At 42.7% G+C, this 20,911-nt stretch overlaps 1 protein-coding gene across 2 annotated transcripts in view; it reads left to right on the forward strand.

The window, feature by feature from the left end:
• Positions 1-16,096, forward strand: part of PLEKHB2 (pleckstrin homology domain containing B2) — a 50,302-nt gene extending 34,206 nt beyond the window's left edge. For both annotated transcript variants that reach the window (XM_069975541.1, XM_069975539.1), the window contains exons 3-8: positions 1,355-1,507; positions 2,909-3,011; positions 3,389-3,428; positions 7,267-7,347; positions 10,184-10,289; positions 13,444-16,096. In XM_069975541.1, the coding sequence (XP_069831642.1) occupies positions 1,355-1,507; positions 2,909-3,011; positions 3,389-3,428; positions 7,267-7,347; positions 10,184-10,289; positions 13,444-13,571 (611 nt within the window). In that variant the 3' untranslated portion in view covers positions 13,572-16,096. The remainder of the gene's footprint in view (positions 1-1,354; positions 1,508-2,908; positions 3,012-3,388; positions 3,429-7,266; positions 7,348-10,183; positions 10,290-13,443) is intronic.
• Positions 16,097-20,911: the final 4,815 nt, after the last annotated feature.

The raw sequence follows: 20,911 nt of genomic DNA on the forward strand, positions 1-20,911 counted from the left end.
GATAATGCCTTCCCTGCTGTGCACCCCCATGTAGTTATAATGCTTCTTGCAGCGCAGCAACAAAAAAAAAACAAACATAATACTCACCTAATCCAGGCAGTGTGTATGTACATAGCAGATCATCTGTCTCATCTGGCCTTCAGCCTGTAAGCCTCAGAGACAGGATCCTCCAGCAGGCCAGATGACAGTATATCATTGTGCCTGGAGAGATCATGTCTCTGCATCTAATAGGCTGCTCAAACCTCTTCGAAACAGAAGTGAGAAGGGTGAGAGAATTAACCTGTTCTCTTCCTCCCATATGGCTAATCCATCCCACTACAGATGGCCATTGAATACTAAAAAAAAAAACGTGCAGCCCTAGAACTTGCACCCGCCCCAGCTGTCCCTACCTGATTGCCACAACAGCCCTAAAATGGCAGCGGACAACTTGGAGGCGTTCCCTAACCTGAGCAAGTGCAATACAAAAAACAAAGACAGACGTACGAACACAATAAGGGGAAGTAAACAGTCCAAGTCAGTAACAGCCAGTCAGCGAGGTACAGAAGGAAAGTCCAGAGAGTAGTCTAAGTCCAAGCCAGAAATCCAATACCAGAGAATAAGTCAGAATAACACACTAGTTCACAATACTCTCACAAGTGAGGCTCTTTCACAGGCAAGGAAGTTGAGACAAGTGAAAGTACTTATAGGACTAGAAGTCCCAGCCCAGCCCAGACACTGACAGCTAATTGGGAGAGTCAGTTGTCAATCAACAATCAGTGAGTTCACTACACCTTGTGCTGATCTGTCAGGGAGTAACACACTGGCCACTGCTACAACAAGGAATAGCAGAGAGGTGCAAAACCTGAGAAGAAGTCCAGCTGCTATAGACGCCGAGCTGAACGCACAGCCCGAGTCCTAACAGTATAACACACATTTCTTTGTGATTGCCTGTGGAGCTATACCTAGTATCAACTTCATACTAATACTGTCCTGTAAGGTCATGTTTTATTACCAAAATCTGGGGTGGCGGCGGGGAGGGGGGGGTTACAAGGTTTGGGATGACATACTATATCATGGGTATGTTCAGACTGAGCAAATGAAGCAGAATTCTGCAGCAGATCTCTCTGCTGCGGAATCCCGCCAGCCTCAGTGTGCCATAGTCTGTCTATGAGAGGGCTCGCATGCCTCCACTCCAGTCACTCTCCGAACAAACAACTGACTTGTCAATTCTTTGCGCAGAGAGCGGCGGGAGCGGAGGCATGCGAGCCCTCTCATAGACAAACAGTGTCACAAACCGTGTGAACATTAATTACTGTATAACAATTAGCATGATGTTTCAGTCACCATACATAACTCCATCTTTATGTTTTCCCAGGTAGTATTCTGAAAAGGTGGAAAAGGAATTGGTTTGATCTATTGTCAAATGGATACTTGATATATTTCAGTGACCAGGACAGAGAAGACATGGAAGACAAAATTCTTATGCAGTTAGACTGTATCTCTGTCCGGAGGGGCAATGACTGCAAAGGTACTAAGAGTTTGTCTTGTACTGTATATGAGGGGTGGTAACTTTCTGTTCACATTCATTCGGTGACTTTGTATAGTAAGGCTGGGTTCACACTACGTTTTTGCTATCAGTTTTTTCATTCAAAAAATGGATGGAAAAACAGATGCAATTGTGTTTTGAAAACTGATCTAAACGAATGCAATTGCATCTGTTTTTCTATTCGTTTTTGGCAAAAACGGATGAAAAAATGGATTCCAAAAACGTAGTGTGAATCCAGCCTTATCTTGTTAAAAGTTGTATTTACCAACATAGAACACTCTATCATTTCTTGAACCCCTCCACATTTACTGTATCTGCTATATACTATATTATCCTAGGCCTCCTAGATGCTCTGATCAGTCTCTTTGACTCATTTACTCATTTACACACTTTTCCACTTACGGGTAAGTGCTCACCAGACAGATTCTCTATGGATTTTTGCACAAAAATTTGTATTAATAATCTGCAAACAATTGCCGAACCCAGAAAGTAAATTTTATTTTTTAAATCTCATTTACACACTGTATAGAATTTTTCTGATAGAAATGGACCTGCAGTGTGCATTTTACAGTCAGTTTATGTTGTAGCAAAATCACAGCGTTCCCACATCAAATATGCACAATAATGGCCCCATGCAGATTATCCTGCTGTAAAAAAATGTCTTTTTTTTTTTTTTTTTTAAATGTCTTCTACATATTGATCTGGAGTGCATTTCCTATTTCACGTTTTGCTGTCTGTCTCTGATTGGTTCTTCGTTCTGCTCAGGGATGGGAAAAGCACGTTGTCTCCCTCAGTCTTGAAAGTGAATGTACCACTTTGCTGCCAAAATCTCTACCTAGTTGGTGCCGGCGTTAGATCCTGATGGTGTGGTCCATTTTTAAAATTGCCACCCATTTTTTGCCATCTGCGCTGGTTTTGCGACATGTAAATAGGGCTGCTCTATGCACTGGAGGTGGGCCAGCACCCCCAGTACATCGATATCTCCACCCCTGGGTGATGCAGCCAGACTTGGTGTACTGTTTGTACTGTTCCTATGCCCCTTGGGGCATGCTGGAAAGTTCCAATAAAGAAAGAAACCGATTAGAAAATTGATAAGAAAAAAGAACATGTGGTTCTATTATCTATACAGTATAAGGCCGTGTTCACACTACGTTTAACACCGCCCGTTCTGTTACTGATGATCATCCCTTCTGGTAAATTCGGATGCGGGTGCACGCAGCCACATCTCAATTCATCGCTGTACACAATGGAGCATGCGGCCAGAGCTGTACACTCCATTGTTGTTGCAAATTGCAACAACAGCTGTGATTTATACAAAACATATGTTGTGTGAACAAAGCCTAATTCAATATCTCTTGTTTAATCCCTTTTTTCATACTGCAGATCTGCATTTACCGGAAGGAAAATCCAAGGACTGTTGCCTGCAGCTTGTTTGCCATGAAGGAAAAGTCATAAATCTCATTGCAGAAAGTGTGGACGACTGCATGTATGTATCTGATTAAATAGACTACATTTGTACCATGCAAAAAGGATCCTATGCTAATTTCCAAACACCCCTTCAACTTTAATATATTAAATTTAGGGTACAAACACACACGGCGTATACGCTGCGTATTTACTGCTGCGATATGCAGCAAATATGCAGCAAATACGCAGCAGATTAGATCTAAATAACTAAACACAGCATCAAATCTGCACCATCAAATCTGCTGCGTATCTGCTGCGTATACGCTGTGTGTGTTTGTACCCTTAATGATTTTCTGTGAAAGCAGTGAGGCCATACCTAGAAATACGGGTAACAATAGCTTTCTCATTAACTGTAACAATGGAAAAAGCTGATTGTGTTTTTTTGTATTTTTTCAGGTCCTGGGAAACCGCTCTCCAGGATGCCAAAACTAAAACAGTATGTATTGTTTCTACAGCTTAGAGTAGTTTAAATAGGCACAGAAAATCCCTGAGCTGAAGAATTCTTCCTAAATATTCTTTAGTTGTGCAGTCACTGCAAAAAAAAACACAAAAAAAACTAGTAGCTTTTGGAGGTAGGAGAGTAAGGTAGCAGAAGAAAAAGACAATGCCTATGTTTAGGTATGAATAGGTCCACACATGATATATTTGCCATGGATCCAACTAGAGATGAGTGATTCATTGAAAAGTTTGGTTTGCAAACTGAACTTAAAGAAGTCTGATGATTTTTAAAATTCGGTAGCCGTCAGGGGCAGGGGGGGATTTTGATTACAAGTATAAACTTAGCTCTGCCCATGCCCGTGGTGAGTGGCGGGACCAACCTCGAGGCCCCCTCAAGAACCCATTTTTTCCTGAGTTGTGATGACTGTCCCGGCTGATGGACTGGCTGCTCCTAGCTGATGACTGTCCTGGCTGATGGACTGGACGCTTAGCCAAACAGTGACTGGAGCGGCGTCCCATGCCAGTCACTGACTTGTTGAGCAGCCAGTCCATTAGCCGGGTCATTAAGTGTCACCACCGGCGATCCCGGAAGGCCGTTGGGCCAGTCCCAACGCTCACTGTGGAGCGTTGGGACTCACAGGGAGAAGTAAGTTCGTACATGTGATCAAATTTCCCCCTGCCAGCTGCTGAATTTTAAAAATTGCCGGACTATACCTGTCAGCGCCTCCCTGGCTTCCTCTTCCATGTCTTCAGCCGCAGTCAGCCACAGAGAACTGGGCACGATGCTGTCTGTACTCAGTTAGTCAGTGATTGGCTGAGTGGAGACTGTAAATGTACATGCTGTAAATGTAAAGGAAGAAAGGAAGGAAAATGTGGCTGTAAATAAGGAAAAAAGCAGCCGCTTTTCTTATCCAATAATATGCAATAGAAAATGTGCATATTTGCATGTGTGGACGGGCGGCTAATTTTCTATAGACTTTTTATAGATTTTATAGTTATTTTACCATGTTTTACCATATTTTGCCATATTTTACTATTTTGCCTCTTACTACTAGTGAAGCTAGCCTAAAGATGATAGACACTGAATTTTCTGTAAATTATAGCAATAGGCTATGACCATACATCTTTTTTTGGGGTGTCATTTTGAGTTATTTTAATACAATGGGCAATGTTTGTGGAACGGTCGTTTTGAAATAATGAACATTATTGGGACATGAAATGACGTCTGTCCAAAAAAACGTCAAACACCTAAAAAAAAAAAAGACATGGTGTGGTCGCGGCCATAGTCTGTGCCACCTATAGCCTGGCTAAGTTCTCGAGGTTGTACATTCTATACCAAAACATGTAGAGAGTAATTGGCCCTTGGGTGGTAAAGAGTTAAGGTAATTTATACCTTAATTAAGTTAAGATACAATAACCGTTAGCCTGGATTGTGGTGGGTGTGTGGCCATATCTTCTGTAGCCCCTAGTGCCAGAATCTTGCTGTTCATTTTTCAAGTTCTGAGAGCTGGGCTGTCTACATCCCCAAGTATCATTACTGATGTTCACTATGGCACTATGGTCTTTGGTCTTTGTATCTTTGGTACAGTCCTTGTGCTCTCTCTCTCTCTCTCTCTCTCTCTCTCTCTCTCGCTCTCTCTCTCTCTCTATATATATATATATATATTTAAACCTTTCTTAGGTACTCACATGTTCTTCCACTCTCAAAACTTAACTGAACCTATCATTAAATAGATTCCATTGTGCATAAGATAGGGAAATTAGCTTTTGTTTCTATAAGGACTAATGTGAGACAAGACTATCTTTGCAGCTTTGTGAAATACATTATTGCGATGGTGAGAAATCAATAAATAATAACTCCTTGGAGTCTTTGTCCTCAAAGAAGTAGATAGATTAAAGGGAATCTTTAAGCATCTTGAGGTATCATCAAGGAGACATTCTTTAAGAAGTTGAGTAAGTGGTTTTTTTAAAATATTTATTATAAATGGTCACAGGGCTTCTTATTTTTGCAGATGTTTTTTGTTATGTAAGACTTTTTTTATTTTAATGACTAATTGATCACTTTAGTCATCTAGTGGAGTTACAGCTGTTGGTTAGATTTTCACAAGAGCCTTGGGACGTCATTGAAACTTTATTAGTCAATCAAAGCAACACTTATAGGACTTGGTCAAGTCAAACAACAAAGTGTGGATTCACATCAAGCTCTTGATAAACAAACTAAACATCTCCTCCATTGATTTGTCAGATGAAAGTCAAAAAATGCCCTTTTAGCAGGGAAAGGTCACTAAGAAATGCTAAAAAAGCTTTCTAGAAAGAACTGGCTTGGAGTTTAGTAAATCTGGGACAATGTGCATATTAAAGAGTAATTGTCATTAAATATAACTTCAACAATATGAATCACAACTAGTGTCACTGTTGAGACCAGCTGCAATCAGGAGATATAACTGGGGAGAGAGCATGGGAGCAGCTCCATCCACTCCCCAGCTGTTTCTACTGATTGGCTGAATTCAACAATGTAAGTGTCATGCCAATGCCTGTTTGGAACTTGGCACGGTCCTTGGCTCGAGACTGCCCCTGTAGTCATGCTAAGTATTTGAATGATATGTTTTATTTGCATTCGTCTGAGCTTCGTCTGAACACCGTTGTAATACTTCTGCTCTACTGATTTATTTATCTGCCACACCCATCTCCTCCCTACTGAGTTCTTTCCGGCCACGTCACAGTTAACCTCTGTTTTGCCTAGGTGATTGACATCTTGTCTTTCCACTTAAGGCTCTATTACACAGATTGATTATCATTTAAAAATTTGCTATAATGAGGATTATCTGCTCATGTAATAACACCCAATGATCAAGCAATGAACAAAAAAATCACAAATCGTCGTCTTTCAACATGTCGAAAAATTATTGTTGGTAGTTCACCGATTGTCCACAAATCTGTTCTTCTAATAAGTCGTTCGCAGATAAAACATGCTTTGTGGATTGTCCTGAGAAATTATTAACAACTGCAAAAATGATTGTTCATAACAGCAATCGGTGAATGTAATAATGAATTGTTACACTATAATTGCTATGTGTAATAGGGCCTTTACTCTTGCTGGGTTCAGGGCCTCTGGTCCAATCATGTGCTGGAGCAGACCCCTGACCTCCTACATACTTCCTTAGTCCATTAACTCTTTGCCAGCTATTAGCCTTTCTTAGTAAAGCGCGCTAGTGTATCTTGTGTTCTCTCTATTCTCTCTGCTATTCCTGGTTACCTGACTTTGGCTTATTGTACCTTGACCTCGTTATTTAAATTCAGATTTTCTGCCACATTGCTTGTTTGGTTTTGACCTCGGCTTTTTTGACCTTCCTTGTGTTTTTTCGTCTTGTCTCAGTTCCGAGTTTAACATTGTTGCAGGCGAGGGTTTTCTGCAACCGCCTAGGACTGTACAAGGCAAGTAGGCAGGGACAGTGACCAGGGACAAGTTTAGGGTTCACTGTCTGTGTCCACCCTGTCTTATGCCTGGCCAAACTCTAACTGTGGTTTGTGACAGTAAGTCTAAGAGGCTACGGAAGACATTGTTAGAATGGTGCCACTGCCGCTCTCTCTCCCGGCTATATTTCCTGATCTCAGCAGGTCTCTGAGATGCCTAATGACATGTCAAAAAATTATTTTTAATGGCAGGCACTCTTTAAACAGATCCCATATTCCTCGCAGCCTCCGTTGAACATGCATGCAGGGAAGGTTAACAGAGAGTAGATGTGTATGATGTGAACCCCTTAAGAATTCTTGGTCCTTCACTAACCAATGATATACTAAATGCTTATCAAAATGATTTTTTCTTGTATTACCAGCACATTCTGCCTCCTCCTCTATTCTATGATGAAGCTGTACTTGGTCCTGCCCCCCCATACAGCCAGTTTGATGCACCTCCAGTAAGTCACGAAAAAGTAAATTTTATTTTAGGGTAGCTTCACACATACCATGTTCGCAGCGGATTTCACACTGCGAGTTTGCACCGAAATCCACGTAGTGTGAAGTTCTATGGGGTTACATATCCGCAGCGGAATTTTCATTCTGCTGCGGATTTGTAACCCGGCCCGTTTAACCCCCCACCGCCGACAGGCCGCAGCCCCCAGCCTGAAGCATACATTACCTGCTCGGCGCCGCAGCTGTGTGTGAGGCTCTCGGCTCCCATCGGTCCCATCAGCCAATCAGTGCTGCCGTGCACAGATTGGCTGATGGGGATCGAGGGGAGCTGGGAGCCTCACACACAGCCGCGGCGCCGAGCAGGTAATGTATGCTCTGGGTCGGGGGCTGCAGGGGGCCGGGGGTTAAAGGGGCCTGGTTACATATCCGCAGCAGAATGAAAATTCCGCTGCGTATATGTAACCCCATAGAATTTCACACTACTAGGATTTGCAGCGGATTTTCGCTGCGATTCCGGTATGTGTGAAGGTACCCTTAAAGGGAATGTGTCATCAGAAAATTATAAATTATTTGTTGTTTAAATAATGTTTTAATGTTAAAGTGACACTGTCACCTCCTTTGTGCATTCTGACATCTGTACACAGGTGTAAAGGGTAAATTTAGCGTTTTTCATACCTTATTTCATATCATACATCATGGTGCTTGTTCAAGTAAAAAGTCATCTTTTATTAACTGCAGATTATGTAAAGTGGGCGGGGCCTCGCGGCAATAGCGCCACTTAGCGCCACTTATCCCCACCCACAATGCCACAGTAGACCCCGCCCCCTCGCCGGCCATTGGAACAGGCTGGCTGAAAGGTCTAGACCCCACCCCCTTTACGTCGGCCAACCAATGGGCGTCAAGGGGGCGGGGTCGACTGTGCCGCTGTGGGCGTGGCTAAGTGGCGCTAATGCCGCAAGGCCACGCCCACTTATTACAATCTACAGTTGATAAAAGGACACTTTTTACTTGAACAAGCACCATGACGTATGATATGAAATAAGGTATGAAAAACGCTAAATTTACCCTTTACGCCTGTGTAGAGAAGTCAAAATGCACAAAGGGGGTGACAGTGTCACTTTAAGCATATTTTTTAAAGAGTTTTTAATGCCTTTTCCCCCCTAGCTTTCCATTTTTGTGATCTATATTTATATAAAATAATCCTAAAATCTTGCAGTTTTCATTCTCACCACTGGGGATAAAACTAAGCTGAGACTTCCTGTTGTGTCTGTGGTGATAAGAGGAGGCTGCTATAAAGTGATCTGTACAGTATTCCAGCAATATGTGACACCAGTAGATAGAGGGGACAATAGCAGCTCCCTGTGGAACTACCTCTTCAAAGGTCACAGAGCACGCTCAGTAATATCTGATTCTAATCAGTAAAAGAACATTTAGCTGACACATGCCCGTTAACTGGCTTATAATCTGTTACATGACATGAGACCTCCAAAGCACCTAGTAATATTGCTAAGAAAATGTTGTTTTTTTCCCACCATTGAACACTAACAATGTATTGACTAGTCATACCACTAAAACAGCTGTTGACATAATGGTTTAAAGGGTTAGTTCAGGGGAAAAAAGAACATTTCTTTTGTATCAACTGGTGCTGGACAGTGCTAGAGATTTGTAATTTACATCTATTAAATGTCCAGTCTTCCAGTACTTATCAGCTGCTGTATGTTCTGCAGGAAGTGGTGTATTGTTTCCAGTCTGACACAGTGCTCTCTGTTGCCACCACTGCCACCTCTGTCTGTGACATACAGCAGCTGATATACAGCAGCTGAAAAGTACTGGAAGAGATGAGATTTTTTAATAGAAGTAAATTACAAATCTCTGTCACTTTCTGGCACCAGTTGATTTGACAGGAAAAACACTTTGTTAAACTACCCCTTTAAGGACAGCATATTGTAAATATAATGTGCTCGTCTTCATAAATCCTATTAAGCCCCTAAGCAACAAGGCAAAAGGGTGACCTCATTGGAAAACTCACCTGGGCTCCCATGTACCCTGATATATTTATAGCAATAAGAAAAATCCAACTACTCTTAATAGAATTAAGCATAACCCCACAATAAATAAAATACATCAGTGTTTGGCTAATGGGCAACAGGTTCATCATGGGATCACACATTCAGAAAATGATTTATAAGAAGTGTCTATTTCTGATGCCCTATACTGCCATGTATTGCTGCCTCTGACTACTCAACAGCTGCAGCTCATCTTACATAGAACAAAAAACTCTGACATTTTATTGTGATAATACATAAAATAGTAATTACGTAATATCGCATATGAAAAGTTATGATTTGTGATACTACTCGAAGTCACATGTACACAATCTATAAATATTGCTGTCAACTTAGAGGACACTTTCGGCAGAGCAATTTTTTGTAAAAGTGCAGGGGAGGGGGAAACTGAAAGAAATAATATGCACTTACCTTTCCGGCTCCAGCCCTGATGGTGTGTACTGCCCCTCCAGTACCCCGGATACCCAGCTGCTTCATGGTCAGAGAGGGGACCTGGGATGTGATGTGCCAGGCCTACTCAGCGGCCTCTTACTGGCTGAGCGGGCCTGGCACATCATGTCCCAGGTCCCCTCTCTAACCAGGAAGCAGACGGGGACCTGGGGGACCGGAGCAGCAGTACGCGGCATCAGCGCTGGAGTCGGGAAGGTGAGTGCACGTTATTTCTTTCAGTTTCCCCCTCACCAGCACTTTTACAAAAAAAACACCCTGCTCGGAGTTGTCCTTGAAAAACCTCTTCAAGTGATGGGTCTATGTAATATTGTATTGTTGTTACCAGCCATATGGATATGACCAGTATCCCGGGGGCTATCCAGTTCAAGGATCCCAAGTCGTCTATACAAGGGACGGACAGGCATATACTACTTACCCGTATCCTGCACAAGGTAAGTGGATATGCTACAAAAAAGCTGTTTTTTTGCCAATATTATTTCCACAGCGAAATCCGTTGCGATTTCAGGTACTGTCATTTTCTATGGCTTTACATACTCGCAGTGGATTTTTCATTCCGCTCCGAGTACGTAAAGCCCCTTCCCACTTAACCCAGCGCTGCCCAGCTAATACATTACCTGCCTGTGCTCCGGCCTGCTTCTGTGGCTCCTGGCTCTCCGGTGTCCTGCTCAGCCAATAAGTGTGCTGCCCTGCTAGGCTGGGATGTCGGGAAGCCAGGAGCCACAGAAGCAGGCCGGAGGGCGGGCAGGTAATGTATTAGCACTGGGTTAAGTGGGAAGGGGCTTTACATACTCGCAGCAGAATGACAAATCCACTGCGAGTATGTAAAGCCATAGAAAATGACAGTATTGAGAATTGCAGTGGATTTTGCTGTGTGAAATCCGCTGCAATCCGGTACGTGTGAAGGCACGGCCTGCTGGAGACATTTGGGGGAAATCCTTGCTGTGTGTAGGTGAGTATTATCCTGCTGAAGAGTGCCAGAGTGCCAGAGACAACACATGTGGCTGCAGGATGTCCTGCACATATATCTGTAGTGTGCCTTGTATCACGTGGAACGTGGATTACTTACTAAAGATGATAAAGGTATCATGACACCAAGTATCCTGCTAAGTACCTGGAAATGATCCAGGCAGAGATAGGTGTGTAATGAAGGTGCCCCCTGTGTCTGGATGTTGGACAAGGAAACTGTGTAAACTGTGGGAGTTGTTCTTGCTTGTTGGTGAATCAAACAATCAATCCTCTTTTGATGGTCTGTCCAGGCCGCCAGAAGCCTGTTTGCTATGTGTGCTCACCCTCACATTATCACTTATCCCAACACCTCCTTGTTCAGAACAGCCTAGATGGTGGGCAGTTTGTCAAAATTACCATCCTGCTTCTCTAAATGCATCAATGATGCCCCCTTCTCAAAGTCTGTAAACTGGGCAAAATGAATCATGTCAAACAGTCAACGATTTTCCACCAAGAGGTACACCACCCAAAAGTAGCCTCCGAAAGCCCTTTTTATAAGGCAGTAGGACTAAAATGTTCAAGCAAGATCCAGTGCCTGATCATTGACATCTGCATGTTGGGTTTTACAGCAATCGGACATTTTTACCTGGATGCATTATTTTTTATCTATTTTTTTTATCTATGACTTGTATTACACCTCAGTGATCCAGTATTAAAAAGAAAAAATTGTACTTCAGGAAGATGAATCAAATCTCAAGAGGCTGGACGACAACTGGTGTATCCAGTATGCCTGGAATTTTCTGAAGGTTCTTCAACAAATCCATTTATTGAAGGACTGACGGGCAGGAGACACATTCATCAAAGAACATGAAAAAGTGTATGACACAGATCCTGAGCTCAGGCTTATTTCCTGATGGCCGGCAGTGCAAATATCAATAATTTACTGGTCTGAAATCAAATGTCGGCACAGGGAACAAGTCAGAAAAAGATGTCAGATAATAGAACGTGTAATAGACAATGTAAAAATCCTAGCTAGAAGTGGACTTAGCACCAGGGGAGAAATGGATCTGACAACTTTTATATTGATTATAGCAAAGTTTTTCTTACCAAGAACACATCAGTGACTATAGTAAAATGCAAGTCAATGTATTTAAGAGGATAGGGCAGCAGGTCTCTAATAACTTTGCTCTCCAGAACTACAGTCAATAAAGTAATCGAAACAATTCAGCAGCTCAATGAGGAGTTGGTAAGGGAAGCTGCCATGTTCTCAGGACACATTGACACAAGGCAGGATATCACATCAACAGATCAATGCTGTGTAATTGCCGGTGTGTAACAGATCACATTGATGAGAAGCTACTTGCTGTGGTAGATTGTGAAACTTCGACCAGGGAAAACTTCTCTCTGACATGTCAAAAGTTTTTTTTTAAGTGACTGTGGCATAGCATTAATCAGTATATTCCATCTAATGATTGCATATTTAACAGTAAAAAAAAAGTAAAAAAACAATAAACGTTTAACCCCCTCCTGCTGCTGCACTGTAAATTAACGTCGCTGCAGCCTATGCCCGATGCTGCATCGATGTTAATTTACAATCCAGGATGACACAGGCGTAGGAGCTACACCTGTGTCATCCGTGGCAGGTCCCAGCTATCAGTGATAACTGGAGACCTGCCGCAACTCTCAGCACCGGAGATGTGCTGAGAGTTAACCCTATAGATACTGCGGTCACCATGACCGCAGCATCTATAGGTCTTCTGACAGAGAATTCTTCCTCTACAGAGGGAGAATTCTCTTTACGCTGTCCATCGGGGCTCTGCGAAGTGATCGCAGAGCCCCAATGGTAGTCATGGAAACCGGAAGCCTTAGGCTTTCGGTTTCCTGGATACGGAGGCCGGCAGGGGGAGGGAAGGCTGGGTGTGCGGGGCGTGCACCCGTGAGCTTTGCCCCCTCCTCTTTCTCCCCTTCCGCTGTCACAAGATTGTGATCCCATAAGCTGAAATCCTAAAACAAACTGGGCATTGATGCATCAATGAACCCAGGTCGTGAAAGGGTTAAATTACCTCTTTTTCCATTATAAAAATAAAAATATAAAAAAATAAATACATAAACATATTATATATTGTTTTATTGTTTTTTTTATATTTATATATAAAAAACATAACAATAAAAGGCGGTGAAAATTTTTCTTTTACACCAATATGATATCAATAAAAACTAGAGATCATGGCGCAAAAAAATTATGCCTCAACCAGTCCTGTAGGTAGAAAAATAAAAGCGTTATGGCTCTTAGAAGGTGAGGATGAGAGGGCTCCTTCTTTGTAACCTGGACATCTGTGCATCAATGACCTATGAGGGGGTAAGGAACCTATTAGACTGGTTGCTCACATAGTCTTTTTTTCCCTATCATTCGTCGGCCACATATGCCCTATTACAACGTACAATGTGTAGCTGATAAACAAGGATTTTTTGACCCAGGCTTGATGGTCTACTACAGGGGGAGACATCAGCTTTCAGATGCCATCCCTTGTCCAGACCCGTAAAGTGGGACAGACTTAGAAATGAGTTCAGCTGCCTTCTATACTTTTGACATTTTGCACATTATTTCTTTCACCCACTTTGTCTTTGTTCCTTCTCCAGGACCAGGAGCTACTAACCACATCATCATCAGAGAGAGATACTACGACCATGACGGAGATATGGCTATGGGAATGTTGGCTGGAGCAGCTACAGGGATGGCTCTCGGCTCCCTCTTCTGGGGATTTTAGTTTCAATATTCATCTCAAATTGTTAATTTATTGCAATTTATTTAATCTAGGTGTTTGTACAGCAAGACCAATGTATTAGCTGTTGTCCCAGCTTTATAAATGATTAATATTCAGGCAGAGAACACAGGGGAATTGGAGGAAGGGGATTTTAGTATCTTTATAGTCTGTATTGTGACTTCTTGTTTAGTTTATATTAGTTCATTAGACATCAGGACTAAAAGTTTTTCATTGGAACAGTAAAAAAAATACAGCCCCCATTATTTCTAGTACTGCAGAGGAATAAATGACCACATTACTTATCCTTCTGAATCTGTGTATTGTACTATGAGGTCAATCCACATACCTTGACTTCTGAGCCCATGACTTGTGACCTGCAAATATGGACACATACATGTAAAAAAACACAGACATGTCATCATGTGAAATCTCTAGAATCTGTGAATTCGCGATATTTATGGTATGAGTAAAAGTGCTACTATAACAACCATATAATGCTTCTTATAACTAGCCCATGGGGGCATATTATTTGTTATACTGGATAAATTCTTTATTCCATAATTCTCTTTTGGATCCCACTACTCAAGTCCACCTCTAATTCCTCTCCCAGTAACTGTACTCACCCCTACCTGGTACCTCCAGCCAGGGCCGGCGTCAGCACCCGGCATACTCGGGCAAGTGCCGGGGCCCACGGCCGCCCAAGGGGCCCCCAACACTTGCCCGAGCAGTGAGCAAGACACCTGCCGCATCACCAACCCCCGGACACCCGGGGGGCGGGTGCTGCCGACCCCAAGTCCGGGGGAGGGCTGGAGGGGTTGGGGAAGGACCTGCCGTGTTAGCTGCACTGGGGAAGGACCTGTGGTGACGTCATAAGGGGGCAGGGCTGAGAACGGGAGAGGATGCAGGTGGATGAAGGACCTGTGATCATTGTCATGGGACATGAGGGGCGGGGCTCACTTATACCTTCCCTCTGTATGCTGTGAGTTTTAGTCCTCCTCTTATATCTCCTTCTGTAATGTCCTCTGATCTCCCATAATAACAGGCTGTCCATGCTGGGAGTTGTAGTACTCCTCTTATATCTCCTCCTGTGATGTCCTCTGATCTCCCATAATAATAGGCTGTATATGCTGGGAGTTGTAGTACTCCTCTTAAATCTCCTCCTGTAATGTCCTCTGATCTCCCATAATAACAGGCTGGACACGCTGGGAGTTGTAGTCCTATTATATCTCCTCCTGTAATGTCCTCTGATCTCCCATTTTAACAGGCTGGACACGCTGGGAGTTGTAGTCCTATTATATCTCCTCCTGTAATGTCCTCTGATCTCCCATAATAACAGGCTGGACACGCTGGGAGTTGTAGTTCCCCCTGGTATACCTCATGTATTGTCTCCTGATTGTAACTCCATTTTAGCCTGCTCTATGGTGAACAAGCTAGACTCCAGGGGGACGACCTCCTTCTAGCAACTCCATGCTAGTCCATTCTAGCATGGATGCGCTCTCACCTACAGGCGCAGAGCGATGACGTCATCACGCCTGCTGGTGGATCCACAAGGTGCACACAAGGGAGAAAAGGACCCGTCCCCCGCCCGGATTAGTGAGAATGATTTTATTTTTTTATTTTCTTGTGCTGAGGGAGAGCAGGGGGCATGTCTATGGGGCAGAGCAGGGGGCATTACTATGGGGCAGAGGACATTACTATGGGGACAGAGGGCATTAGCACTATATGGAGGGCACAGCATGGGGACATTATTACTATATGGAGGGCACAGCATGGGGACATTATTACTATATGGGGGGCACAGCATGGGACCTACAAACCTCCTTACTTTACTGCACATGACACCAAACAGTGGAGTTACTACTGTATAGGAGCCTATGGGTGGGAAAAAGGGAAGGAAGTTGCTGGAAATGTGCGGAGCCTAAGATGTTTGTCTGACAGGTTCTGAAGAGATGAATTGTAGCTGGAAGAAATCATCATGGTGGTCTGGGCAAGATGGAGAGGAAACGGAGAGCGATCGCCTCAGATCAAAGAAGACGTCACCTGTGAGTTACTGAATTACATTTTTTTTTCTGTATTTTTTCAAAGTTTATTTGGTAGGTGTGCCCCGAGGTGTGCTATACAAAGGGGCACGCTAAGGCTCTCTCGCCCAAGGGCCCACTAAAACCTGGCGCCAGCCCTGCCTCCGGCCATTTTCTCCTGTCTCTGACCCTTCTCACACTAATGCTCTTCATCCCCCTTTCTTGGGGACTAAATGTTTCCCCTTATAGACATTAAAGCTTAGCAGTTTCTACACACAGAATACAGACTATTATACATAGTAAGTAGGTGATGCCTCTTGATACAAGTCCTTGATATAGCATAAAGTGTCTGTAAACAATTATTAGTCCAATGTTTTATAACTCTGGAACTGTGGTCATTTACCTCTAATAGGAATGTACTGTGCTTTATGTGTAGACAAATACTGTATAATGCTTTTCGTGCTTTGCCGCATAATGTAATATTGTGTACAATAAATATTATTCATTACATACCGTCTCTGAGTTATTATGACAAGAAGTAGTATATGTAGAATGCAAAAGCCATCTAAGTTTAAGGGGAACAAAAAATATGTTTTAATACAGTTCTGTAGCTAGAAATTTCTATTATTATATCATAATATATATATTGTCTATCTTTCTATCCATATGGAATATTGTCAGGTCTGGGTTCTGATTCATTTTTTTAGGGTTCGCTCTATAGTTAGATTTTTTTTAATAGGCTGGCCGTGTCTAATTAGGTATTAGGTGCTGGTGCTGGCTCTGGTCTGGGGTCTGATTAATAGTAGTAATCTTGTCTGGGGTCTGATTAAAGGAGAAGTCCGGCCAAAATTAATTTTTGATATGTTGTTACTTATGAAAAGTTATACAAATTTCTAATGTACATTAATTATGGGAAATGCACATATACTGCTATTTCCCTTAATTTAGTAGATCAGGAAGTGTTAGAAATATCTCTGAAGAAGTGACGTCACGACCCAGGGTGTAATTCCTATGGAGTGTCCAGCAGGGGGCGCTCTCTATATAGAAGTCTATGGGACTTTATTGTTTCTATGGGTTTCTATGTAATGTAATGTAATGTAATGTAGTGTACAGTGCTTTATTGAATGAATACATCTATGGAATACTTTGGGGAGCAAGTGTCCTTGCTCCCCAAAGTATTGCATAAATGTATTCATTCAATACATTCAATACACAGTAAGCCCGCCGATCCGCCGCATTTCCGCCGCATTCCCGCCGATCCGCCACACGCTGATCCGCCGCATTCCCGCCGATCCGGACCATATACATTGAACTACAGCTCCCATCATCTGCTTCTAGTATGAACAGGTGATGGGAGCTGTAGCTGGGTAAGGGATATCACATGCCGCCGGGCGCAGGGGGGGAGCCGCTCAGTACACAGGAGCGCTCCCCCCTCCTCCTCCTCCTTCCGTGATAACTTCCGCCTATACCAATGCTGACTCCCTGCCTGGCCGCCGCTCTCCGCTCACATATACCGGCTCCCGGCATCAGCGCGGACACCAGGATGCATCGGGAGCCGGTATGTATGGGGGGGAGAGCGGAGAGCGGCGGCCAGGCAGGGACTCAGCATTGGTATAGGCGGAAGTTATCACGGAAGGAGGAGGAGGGGGGAGCGCTCCTGTGTACTGAGCGGCTCCCCCCTGCGCCCGGCGGCAAGTGATATCCCTTACCCAGCTACAGCTCCCATCACCTGTTCATACTAGAAGCAGATGATGGGAGCTGTAGTTCAATGTATATGGTCCGGATCGGCGGGAATGCGGCGGATCAGCGTGTGGCGGATCGGCGGGAATGCGGCGGAAATGCGGCGGATCGGCGGGCTTACTGTGTATTGAATGTATTGAATGAATACATTTATGCAATACTTTGGGGAGCAAGGACACTTGCTCCCCAAAGTATTCCATAGATGTATTCATTCAATAAAGCACTGTACACTACATTACATTACATTACATTACATAGAAACCCATAGAAACAATAAAGTCCCATAGACTTCTATATAGAGAGCGCCCCCTGCTGGACACTCCATAGGAATTACACCCTGGGTCGTGACGTCACTTCTTCAGAGATATTTCTAACACTTCCTGATCTACTAAATTAAGGGAAATAGCAGTATATGTGCATTTCCCATAATTAATGTACATTAGAAATTTGTATAACTTTTCATAAGTAACAACATATCAAAAATTAATTTTGGCCGGACTTCTCCTTTAATAGTGATCTGGTCTGAGGTCTGATTAATAGTAATGATCTGGCCTGGGGTCTGATTAATAGTAGTGATCTGGCCTGGGGTCTGATTAATAGTAGTGATCTGGTCTGGGGTCTGATTAATACTTGAGATCTGGTCTGGGGACAGATTAGTAGTAGTGATCTAGTCTGGGGTCTGATTAATAGTAGTGATCTGGTCTGAGGTCTTATTAATAGTAGTGATCTGGTCTAGGGGTCTGATTAATACTAGTGATCTGGTCTGGGGTCTGATTAATACTAGTGATCTGGTCTGGGGTCTGAATTAATTTTAGGGGCTGGTCTTGGGACCAATATTAGTGGTCTTATCTGGGATCTAATATTTTTCATGGTCTTGTCTGGGGTCTAAATAAGTTTTTGGGTTCAGTCAGGGGTCTAAATACTTAAAGAGGTACAAATGATTTTAAGGGCCTGGTCTCATTTAATCATTAAAAAATAATAAAGCTTGATGTAAACCGTTTTATTAAGGTTACAAAATGTTAACCATATGACATCTTTTGTTTTTGGTGGAGTTTGGACCTTCACCTTACATAAACCGGTCACCAGACTTTTACTAGAAGCAGTGGAGACATAAGATCATCTAACATCTATGGTGACTGATGAGTTTGCATTTTTCACATACAGTATTTGAATTTAGTACGTTCCCCAGATACGTAGCACCAGAGATGCCTGGTAGCACAAGTATCGGTAGGAATCCAATGTTTTAGCAAAACGTCCACTAAATCTTGTTTTTTTATTGATACATTATTAAAATACATTCATGGAAGAAGAAAAAACAGTACTGTAATAACATGTTTCGGATGCTATACCAGCTATCAGCTGGATCCTTTAAACCTCTGCAGCTGGTGAGACCTTTTGCTGCAGGTCTGTCCAGGAGGCTCAGGGACTAATGTTTTCTGTAGTTTATACAAGGTGTCTGGCAGCTATTTATCTTCTTCTAACTTTTACTCTTTAAACTAAAGGGAATCTATCACCTGATTAACTGATCTGTTGTGCGGTTACTGATGAATTTATGATAGTCATATGCCTATTGCAGCTTGTGTGGTTATACTTTCAAATAAACGGAAATATGTGCTAAGAACTTTTCTGCACACAGTTGTTAGTGGTCAGACACACTATACTCTGCCCAGGGTAGAAAAAAAAGTTATAAATAGAAACATTCAGATTTATTTCCATAACATTACTGATGTGTTATTGGAGTTAGTTTATAAAATTTCAGTAGATAATGGTGAATGGTGAATTTTATATACCTGAATTTTCTAAAATTTACCACAAGATGGCAGTCATAATTACACATTACAACAACGGCACTGGTGTAATACCTCTAAAAAGTTTCCTTTTGTGTATTGTAGAATAAGGGTATGTGCACATTGAGGAATAGAAGAGGAAAGTTTTCAGCTTGAAATTCCTCAAGTATTCAGCTTGGGCAGAATAGGAGCAGAATTTCAGTGGAATGCAAGGGGAATTCAAGCAGAATTCTAGCTCCTTTGACTTCTATAGGAATTCTCTAGCAGAATCCGCCCAAAGAATTGACATTACCAACATGTAGGATGCTCTTTACCAGTGGGGGCATACTACCAGGGATTAGGGGGCTAATTACTATGGGGGGATACCTACAGGGGGGATTACCTACATGGGGGATACCATTTAGTAGGGGGACTACCTACATTGTTGGATGCCTACATGGCAGACACTACCTACTGAAGGTTTAAGTATAGGGGGAGGGATACCACTTAATGGGGGCCTACCTACTATGTGGATGCACGGGTGGGGGCTAACTACCCTGTGGGGGCACAGAAAGGCCTTATACTACATAGGAAACGAAGGGGCTTGAGTACTGTAAATATGCACAGAGAGAAAAAGAGAAGTATTACACTGACAATGACACGGTTGAGTCACTACATTCTTTTGCATGGCCTGCAGAACCTGTACAGAGCTCATATCCATCAATATATGGTCACTGTAGAGGGGATAGTGGTCTTGGCACAGTACAGAATTTTATTCAGTAACAGCATGGTGGTATTCACAGTGTTAATGGTGTGGCAGTACCGGTCTTGGTGTAGTAGATGTTCCAGCAACTAACCCACTGTAATGCACAGTAGCAGCATAGTGTTGTAACTAACCAAAACCCACAGTGCATGGTGACATGCATTGCAGGTTTTATCCCAGTATGCAGCTTTTCTTGCAGATTTCACCCACTGCTTTTAATCTTTGCAATGCAGGAGACCTGATGAGATTAAAGCAGATGCCTAAAATTGCATAAGGTGTCTATAATTTCTTCTGTTTTATTGCTGCTGCATGAGTTGCACTGAAAAGGGGCCCATGTTTAGTTGTGGCAGCATCACAGTGACAACCACAGACGCTGTATGTAGTGCAGTCACTGACAGGTACAGAGCCGTTGTAGAACGTGTGGAGATTGTGTTAGTATAGTGACCATATGTCATATGTGACCATATTTCACATCTGGTGTAGCATATTTATAGTCTATTTTTCTTATCTTGTCTGTAAATTAGGTTAATGGAATAAATTATTTAACTATGTTATATTGGTATTACCCGGGCTCCCTTGAGGTTTCCTCCACAGGGGTTTTTTCCTTGCCTGAGTAATGGAGGGTGACTCTTTGTGAGTGAGAGGTCTGCCGTTTTCAGTGTCAAGTGATTTTAAATAAAATTGTGACCATTTGACCCCTGATTACAATGTGTTGTGTCTTTATTTTGTGTTCGTCCCACCTAAGAAATACCTCCAAATGTGACATACATGATGGACTTCAAGTCTTGTGGAGCTATACACACTCTCTAAATAGTGTTAGCTGGTGTGCAAGGCACCTAGCTTTCCTGGGTTTCTGAAAGGCTAATCTGCCTGGAGCAAGGGTGATTAAGGTAGGTAGATTTGATGTTCTGCTGTCTCTATTACACCTTCTTGCGGTTTTTTATCCAGATTTCCCGGGTCCCTGAAAGGTAACTCTGCCTAACCATTTCAAATTTTGCAGTTTTTTTTTTTTAAACAATATTTTTTTCCGTTTTTCTTTTTCAAAGGAAGACAAAA

This window comes from Dendropsophus ebraccatus, chromosome 6 (assembly GCF_027789765.1).
Source record: "Dendropsophus ebraccatus isolate aDenEbr1 chromosome 6, aDenEbr1.pat, whole genome shotgun sequence".
Taxonomy (NCBI): Eukaryota; Metazoa; Chordata; class Amphibia; order Anura; family Hylidae; genus Dendropsophus; species Dendropsophus ebraccatus.